Genomic DNA, 9,045 nt, shown 5'->3' on the forward strand with positions numbered 1-9,045 from the left:
GGATTTATACCCCGCCCTTCACTACCCAAAGGTGTCTCAGAGCGGCTTTCAAACTCCTTTCCCTTCCCCTCCCCACAAATGACACCCTGTGAGGTAGGTGGGGCTGAGAGAGCTCTGACAGAAACTGCTCTTTTTCAAGAACAGCTCTTATCACAGCTACGGCTCGGCCAAGGTCATTAAGCAGGTGCAAGTGGAGGAGTGGGGAATCCAACCCGGTTCTCCCAGATCAGAGCCCGCGCACTTAACCACTACACCAAACTCGCTCTCATGTGTGTTTAGAGACTGTCTGCACACTTAACCACTACACCAAACTGGCTCTCATGTGTTTAGAGACTGTCCGCACACTTAACCACTACACCAAACTGGCTCTCATTTGTTTAGAGGACATGTGTTTAGAGACTGTTATATATTAAGATATTGTACTATTTTGCCTGTGGAAATGCTTGATTTTACTACCTTTTGCTGCTTCAAGAGCTGCTGGAGATTTTGTCCGACCTTTCTCTACTTCAGATGGCAGAGTGTCTAGAAAGAAAGTGAGACTCATGATTTTACAAGGGGGGAAAGCTGTGGAAATTTTTGCAATAGTCAAACAGGCTGCTTTAGTAGCAAGTGGCCTAGTAAGATAACAACATGACCAGGCCTGCACTGAAAATACAGAATGTAGCACTCCAGTACAAAATCATCTGTTTCCCTGCAGAATTCTGTGAGTCACTGTTTCAAAGGACATTCACAGCTTTGGAAGGGAAAACTGGATTCTCTAATGTCACATAGTCCTTAAATTCCCCTAAATCAATCCCACCAGCATTTGATAACCTGACACAGGTACACCACAGCATTGTGTAGTGGTTAGAGTGTTAAATGAGGATCTGGGCAGGGGCAGATTGGCCATTAAGGCCTCTGGGATTTCTCATGTTGGGCTGGCAGCCTCCCCGCTCCAGGCTGGGTCAGCCCAGTAGAAGTAGGGCTCTTCCCAGTCCACCTGAGCTCTACATAGCATGGGAGTGGTGGCACGCAGTCCCATGCTGCCCTTGGAAAGAGGTGCTGGGCCTACAGGTAGGCTACCATCTCTCCCTCCTTTGGGGAGGGCAGAGCCATCTTGGGGGACAGAGCCCTTTTCCAGATCCATTTTTGCTTCCCACTTTGCCCCTGGATCTGTGAGAACCAGGTTCAAGTCCCCACTGTGCCAAAACCTCCAGCATCCTTTTAGCTGGCACAGGGAGCATGTTCAGAGGTCATGTGTTCAGTTTGTACCTTTGATTTTCTGCAGAATTTCCTTGACAACAACATTTTTCCTAATCAAAGAGTTAAGGCTTTCTTCCAGTCCAGAAGAGGTTTCCATCGAATCCTGAAACTTTCTTTTCTTGAGCCTAAAATGGGGGGAAACATGCTGGCTTGCACATCTGCCGATCAACAATCATGCACTTGGCCCTACCCTTGTATTCAGGTGCAAGGAGGAGCTGTGGAACTTAGGTATACCGTATACTTTGCCAAAGGTCTCCTGGGTTCCCCTCCTGGAATCTTCATTTAAAGGAGGACAGCAGGCACTGGGCAAGACCCTTTTTTGCTCAAGACACTGAACAGTTGCTGCCAGTTAGCACAGAAAATACTGACCTAGATGGACCCAGTGGTCTGATCTGCACAGCCACTGTTACATCCCTCTGAGTCCACTGAAGTCAACACCTAGAAGGGTGTAACTCTGCTTAGGATGGCAGACTGGAGACACATGGGTGGGATGTCACCACAAGGAAGCAGCTTTTACATAGCTAGTAGAATAATAATCCTACACAGCCTGAGAAGGAAGAGATCTTAGTTTTCTCTGTCCTGACCTCATTATACTCTTCAACTTAACAATGCCCCACCCAGTGGAGTATACATAAGAGGAACAGGAAAACAAATACCTTACCAATGTACTCTTTACATCCTAGAGGGAAAAAGAAAACAGACAGTTCAGGGTCATATGACACATTCCACCCTATTTCTGTTGCCATTCCTGGCAGAATTCTACTTTCTGGGACAGGGTGATGTAGCGTTTAAGGTGTCAGACTAAGACTAGGGATCCCTTGGTTCAGATTCCCACCTGGCCATGTAGTCCCTGTGTGACATTGAAGTCCCTGTGGGATATTGATCTTTCCCAGCCTAACACAAGGTTTTGTCAGGATAAATTGAGGAACGGAGAAAATGTGACTGGTGGAGTAGAACCTGAGCTAATGCAGCCCAACAGCAGAAGATTAAAAGAGTGACACTTCCACAGAAAGATTTCCTGGTGTTTTATCATTGCCACTGCAGCTGGCAATTAATCACAGTGGCAAGGGGTCTTCTATATGGTATGTTTCCCTGCATTTTCCCTGCTGCAGTCATTTTCCTCCCCCTGTGTAATGGGGGGAAAGGCCTTTAAAAAAAAACAAACTGGCAGTTGCTAGATCATTATATAATAGTATAACAATCTACCAACTAAGTTATCTGAATTTGTAGCTTTCATTTTTAAAAAGTAAGTTTCTAGTCCTTTTCTTTGTGTATATATATATATGCCTGCAGGCCTATAGCTACAGTGGGGCATCTCGGGGCCTGGCCCCCTGACTTACCACCAAGCCCCCCTGGCTTCCCATCCAGCCCAGGTGCTCCCTTGGGGGTAGGTACAGGGGTGTGTGTGGGTGCCCCCTGACTTATTTAAAGGCCCCCCCCCGAATTAAAAAATCCTGGCTATGGGCCTGTATGCCTGTCCCCTTATATTAACACAATGCAAAGGACAAGAGACTTTTAAAAAATGAATTCAGAGGACTAAGCAGATAGATCATTGTAACACTATAGCTATTGACCATGTTAAAAAGCACCATGATGGGGGAATGCAGGGGACTGGGGCAGGGAAAATGGAGACACTGGAAAGATCCAGACTTTCCCATCCCCATGGCAGCTAAACTGGCTTTCCTGCGAGCTTTCTAATTTTTCATATTAAAGCAGGTTTCGGAAAGAACTAAGAAAAGCCAGGGGAAGCACAGGAAGCTCAGGAGAGCTTGTGGAAGTGGGGGGGGGGAGACACTTCCTGAGAGCCAGTGTGGTGTAGTGGTTAAAGTGTCAGACTAGGATCTGGAAGACCCAGGTTTGAATCCACAGTGTGCCATGGAATCTTGCTGGGTGACCTTGGGCCAGTTACACACTCTCAGCCTAGCCCACCTCACAGGGTTGCTGTGAGGATAAAAAAGAGGCAAGAAGCATGATGTAAGCCGCTTTGGTTCCCCAATGAGGAGAAAGGCGGAATATAAATAAAGTAAATAAAAGCTTGCAAGCTGGACCAAACAGTTATTGTGGAAATGACCTAACAAGGCAACCCTAAACACAATTAATTGGCTTAGATGGGTGTAACTTTGTTTAGGATTGCACTGAAAGAATCAAAGTCAGCTGTGGCTTCTGGCAAGTCATTCACTCTGAGCCTCAAATCCCCATGTGCACAGTTGAACTGCGAAGGGTGTCCTTCATAGAACTGATGGGGACGGTGGGCTTGATGATGACTGCCAAGTGCGTTGCATGTTTAAAATGCTACATAAGTGACTGAGACTATTAATCTCAGAGCTGAAAAGGTCTTTGAATATTTGAATATTTTAGGGAAACCAATCTTGTTTTACTTTGGAGTGGCGTAGGGCTGCCAGTCTCCAGCTGGGGGTTGGAGATCTCCAGGAATTACCGCTGATCTCTGTCTGTCTGTTTATTTACTTCTCCTGGAGAAAGTGGCGAAGAAGAGGAGGAGGAGGAAGAGAAGAAGGAGATTGGATTTAAGCCCCGCCCTTCACTCGGAGTCTCAAAGTGGCTTACAAACTCCTTCCCCTCCCCACAACAGACACCCTGTGAAGTAGGTGGGGCTGAGAGAGTTCTGAGAGAACTGCTCTTTCAGGAACAGCTGTGCCAGAACTATGGCTTGCCCAAGGTCATCCAGCAGCTGCAAGTGGAGGAGTGGGGAAATCAAACCCGGTTCTCCCAGATTAGAGTCTGCGCACTTAACCACTATACCAGGATGGCTTTGGAAGGTGGACTGTATGACATTATATCCTACTGAGGTCCCTCCCCTTCCTAAAGTCCACCCTCCAAAGCTCTACCTTCAATCTCCAGGAATTTCCGAACCCAGAGCTGGCAACCCTAGGGTGGTGGGAAAGTATTACATGTGAAGCAGGCCTAACCTCACCAGACAGAAACCTCTCATTGTAGGAAAGCAGTGCAGATGGATTCTCCTGCCTGGAAATTGGGAACTGAAATACTTATACGTAATGAGAGCACGAGATGGAATCTGTTTACTGTTCACTGACGCAGTTGGTTTAACCTTGAGGAGGAGGAGGAACTGATAACAGAGAACTTGCCTGCACACACACACACACACACATTCCACAAGGATGCTAGAATGCTTGAAACTTTCCTCTACGCAGGGAGAAGGAGAGAGAGGAGGGGGAGGAAATGGGGGAAAACTGAGCTTATAAATAAATGCTGGGAAGCCGAAAGGTTTCACACAGCTTCCTGCAGACTTGTGTCCTGTCGTGTTTGCATCACGTGCACCCCTGCGCCCCACACCCCAACGAGTGACCCCACATCTCATGTCTCTCATGTGTCTTACATGTGGCAGAGAAATGGCTATATAAATGGCTTAGAACTCTGCAAAGGATCAGGCAATTGCTGCTCTCAAGACCTTTGCGCTCCCAACACACACACACACACACACACACACACACACAGCACAAATCCAAGTTCTAACTTGTAAAAACTCATTGGTTGGTCGCTGGCATCTTCCTTCTGCCTCTATGATGAGGCTGTCCAAGCAGGAAATGTTTTCTGAGAGCTTGTTGGTGTGTTCCTGCTGCTGCTTCTCTGCTGCTGTCTTTAGTGATTCCCACTGGGCCAACAGGAATTGCTTTTGCTCACTGAGAAACTCGTGCGCCTGCTCAAAGACAGACTCTGCTTTCTGCATCTCTGATGTGATCTTTCTCTGCAACGGACAGATTCCAGTAGTGAAAGGTCTGATTACTATCCAAATGACACAGACAGGGCACATTTCCCCATCCCACACCTTCCCAGATAGTCAATAAGCACCAGTACCTACCAGAGATTCCTTGTGGTTTGCTGAGCCAATTGCCTTAAATGCCAAGAGCTGCTCTTTATCATGCCACAAACACTTCAACTGATCCTGAATTTGTTTCTGAACAGAGAAATATGTTTTAGTTAGAACAACGTCTGAGCCCAGGGGCACCTTTAAGACCAACAAAATTTTATTCAAGGTATAAGCTTTCATGTACCTTTCCAAGCAACACTGACATGCCTGTTCCTGTCCCATAGTGCTATACTTCAGATACTCACATATGTTTTACTTTCTACCAAGCAAATGGAGGATTAATTCAGCTGCTCATACCATCCCTGCATTACAGATTCCAAATTCATTTAATGCATCTTTAGTCTGTCCTCGAAATACTGGATTACTAAGGATGCTGAGAGCCACCACAGGCCTCCCAGACAGATGTTTCCTTTCTGGGCCTCCTCCTCAACCTATCACCTCCACTCAAGCACCTATGACAACAACACACATGACTCGCCCAGCTCCTAGGGTAACCAGGAGGGCCCCCTGAAATTTTACCTCCCTTGTCCCCCCCCCTTTGGAAAACCAGCTGGAAACTATAGGTTTGTGAATAGGGGTAAGAATCTCTAATAAAGAATTCTCAGCACTCCCATCAGGGAAGAGCCAGGATAGTTTAACTGGTATCAAAACCAGATTTTAATTCCCCCCCCCCTCCAAGTTCCTCAAATACAGGTTTTAATCACACATAGCCTTCCTAAGGATTGTTTCATATAGAACCATTAGGTATAGTGCGTATGCACTGAATATACTAGGGGTGGTAAAATCAGTTGTGTGGAAACTTGTCAAGCTAGCCTGGTGTGGTGGTTAGAGATCTCAGCTAGGATCTAGGAGACCCTGCTTTGAATCTCCACTTTGCCACGGGAGCTCACTGGGTGGCCTTGAGTCAGTCAGTCACTCTCAGCCTAACCTACCTCACAGGATTGTTGTGAGGATAAAATGGAGGTGAGAAGAACAACATAGTAAGCCACTTTGGCCCAACACTGGGGAGCTTATCAAGATATAAATACCTAAACAAGGTATAAATACCCAATGCCGTTTCTGCATTCTCACACTGCGTGAGGTAAAACTGATGGGCACGTGGCAGAGGGCTTTCTCCGCAGTTGTCCCCAGGATCTGGAACTTTCTCTCCCTAGAAAATTGAATGGCCCATCACTGAGGGTCTTCTGGGAATTAGGGGTTGGATCCAGACTAACTTTTCTACTCATGCAAGGCTCTTAAGTCAGTGGAACGGAACCAGCCCACTGATCTTCCCAAAATGCAGCTCCTGGGGCCCAGGGGTTCCTCAAGAACAGCATGAAACGCAAATCAGGAGTCTGCAGCAGGAAAGTTGAATTGGTGGCAATTACCTCCCCACTTCCATTAGGGGAAAATTGAGTCTGGATCCATCCCATAGTATGACAAATCTATTCTGAAAGATCTTTGAATGGGACATGGATAGCCTAGGCCAGCCGGATCTCATCAGACCTTGGAAGCTAAGCAGGGTTGGCCCTAGCTAGTATGCAGGCAATGGCAAACCACCTCTGTTTATCTCTTGCCTTGAAAACCAGGGGTGGGGTGGGGGTCACCCATAAACCATCTGGGGCAAAACAAACAAACAAACCAGCTCCTCAAAGCTGACTGTTTATTTGCCCTGTTAATGATTTCTGCCTTTCCCACTACAGATGCTGTTGAGATGATGATGGTGGTGGTGGTGATGATGAAGATGATGGCTGCTTTGAGAAGTTTGTTAGATCTGGATGGAACGTGGGATGTGCTGTGGATTAATCTGATATCTCCACACTCTCTCTCAGAGGACGCACACATTCGCAGGGCCTGACCTGTTCATCACTTTGTTGGTGAGCTGGCCTGGGGCTCATTTCTTGTCTCCCTTCCCCTGGCAGCTGGCAGGTAGGCCCTGGTGGCATCCTGAAGGCCCCAGTAGTGGTAGTGGAGGCAGCAGCAGCAAAGGGCTGGTGGTAAGCAGGCCCTGGCAGCACAGGTGGTACTGATAGCGTGCGCTGAGGGCAGGTGGTGGCAGTGGCAGGAGACTGACCCAGCCGACACTGGCGCAGACGTTGGCGAAAGCTGCCAGGACGACGGCCGCCATAGCTGGAGGCCTGAGAGCAACTGGGTGGTATTTTTAAAAGGCTACCCGCACCATGCTGTGCCCCCTGTTGTATATTGGATGCTGCTCCGAAGTGTAGAGTTCGACCTCCCTAGAATATAAAATGGCATCAAGCACTACTTGGAGCATGAACTGGGAACAGGCAGGACAATCGTCATCAATCTGAATTCAGCCCGTCTTCTTATATGCCACACTGTACCTTTATGAGGTGGATACATCTCTTTCACCGTGTGTATATGTGGTAAGAATTGTCAGAAATATAGGTTTGGGTTTAAAATGAACCAAACAGCTTATGAAATCCATGTATATCTATCTCTGCCCTGGCTAGAAAAAAAGACAGGCTTGACCTTTCTTTCACTGAAGATGTAACACCTTCAATTACCAGGAAATTCCCAGGGAACTCCACAGATGTGAAACTTGCCAATAACCCCAATTTCCCAGGCCATAAAATATATGACCATTTGGGAAATTGGCAGACTTCAATCCATAAGACTAGCTTCCTGAAATACAGAGAGTTCACACACACACCCTGCTTTCATCTCTCTCTGATAACATCAACACACAGTTTATTTTCCATGATTAGGGAACACCTGCAAGAAACAATGACACTGTATTGATCCTGTAAAATGTGTACACTTTTGTTGTGTGAGACCCAGGAAAGGAAACCAATTTCCTGCAGGACAATTAAGGAACCTCTTTGATCTTTGGTATATATATGGGTCGGTTACGACAGACCTCAGCTGACTCCGAAAGGAGTCAGTCAGAGAGGCCTTCTCATCCGCGCATGCATGGGGTGGGGAAAACTTTGCTGCATGTTTATGTTTCTGTATATTCTATAAAATGTTTAGGAACTAGGATTCTGAATGTTTTTCTATAATAAAGATTAGTTTTATTTTAAGAAGGAGACCTTAGTGATTTCCAAGCTTGCACATCTGCCTTTGGTAAGGGGCGACACTCAGGAGACACACACGAACTGAGGGGGGGAAATGTGGGTGACATGGGTAAGCACGCTTTTACAGGACACGTGCAGCCACACACCCACATCCAAAATCTCACAACAGTATACACCGTGCATATACACATATGCTGTTCAAGACTAGTACTAGTGAGATGTATCTACCTCAGACATTATAGGGCAGTTGCTCAACCTTGAGTCCGTGGGCAGTTTTGGAATATTGTGACCAATCCCAAAGTGGCTGCCATGGAGACAGGGGGCAGTCACCAGATGTTGAGGTTGCTAATCCAGTATCCTGCTACAATGGAGGCAGCTGTTTCCAAATTGAGGCTTTCTCCCGACGCAAAAATGATGCCTTCTGAGCTTGCTATATCATGGCAAACTGTAAATTTGGTGAACTCTTTAGTTATCTTCCCCTGGTTCCGTAGGCCGAAAAGCATGTGCTGTAGTTTAGTTTCACTTCCCTCTGCTGGTTGTTGCCTGTTAGTCTTTGGTATCTACCTCAGACATTATAGGGCAGTTCCTCAACCTTGAGCCCGTGGGCTCAAAATGGCTGCCATGGAGACAGGGGCCAGTCACCAGATGTTGAGGTTGCTAGTCCAGTATATCCTGCTACGATGGAGGCAGCTGTTTCCGAATTGAGGCTTTCTCCAGACCCAAAAATGATGCCTTCTGGGCTTGCTATATCGTGGCAAATTGTAAATTTGCTGAACTCTTTAGTTATCTTCCCCTGGTCCCTTAGGCCGAAAAGCATGTGCTGTAGTTTAGTTTCACTTCCCTCTGCTGGTTGTGGTCTGTTAGTCTTTGCTCAAGCAGATGCCCAGAAAGGCCCTGCTTTTGTTCCAATAAGACTTTCAGTCTTTCTGGCACGGGGTA

General features: G+C 46.8%; 1 protein-coding gene across 1 annotated transcript in view; it reads right to left on the reverse strand.

The window, feature by feature from the left end:
* LOC107124500 (zinc finger protein RFP-like) overlaps window positions 1–9,045 on the reverse strand; it is a 30,334-nt gene that overhangs the window by 18,030 nt on the left and 3,259 nt on the right. Inside the window, exons 2-6 of the mRNA XM_015427979.1 lie at window positions 5,081–5,176; window positions 4,736–4,966; window positions 1,899–1,921; window positions 1,252–1,367; window positions 457–522 (exon numbers count right to left, since the gene is read on the reverse strand). Of these exons, the coding sequence (XP_015283465.1) occupies window positions 457–522; window positions 1,252–1,367; window positions 1,899–1,921; window positions 4,736–4,966; window positions 5,081–5,176 (532 nt within the window). The remainder of the gene's footprint in view (window positions 1–456; window positions 523–1,251; window positions 1,368–1,898; window positions 1,922–4,735; window positions 4,967–5,080; window positions 5,177–9,045) is intronic.

The sequence above is a fragment of the Gekko japonicus genome, unplaced genomic scaffold (genome assembly GCF_001447785.1).
Source record: "Gekko japonicus isolate JY-2015 unplaced genomic scaffold, Gekko_japonicus_V1.1 scaffold1007, whole genome shotgun sequence".
Taxonomy (NCBI): domain Eukaryota; kingdom Metazoa; phylum Chordata; class Lepidosauria; order Squamata; family Gekkonidae; genus Gekko; species Gekko japonicus.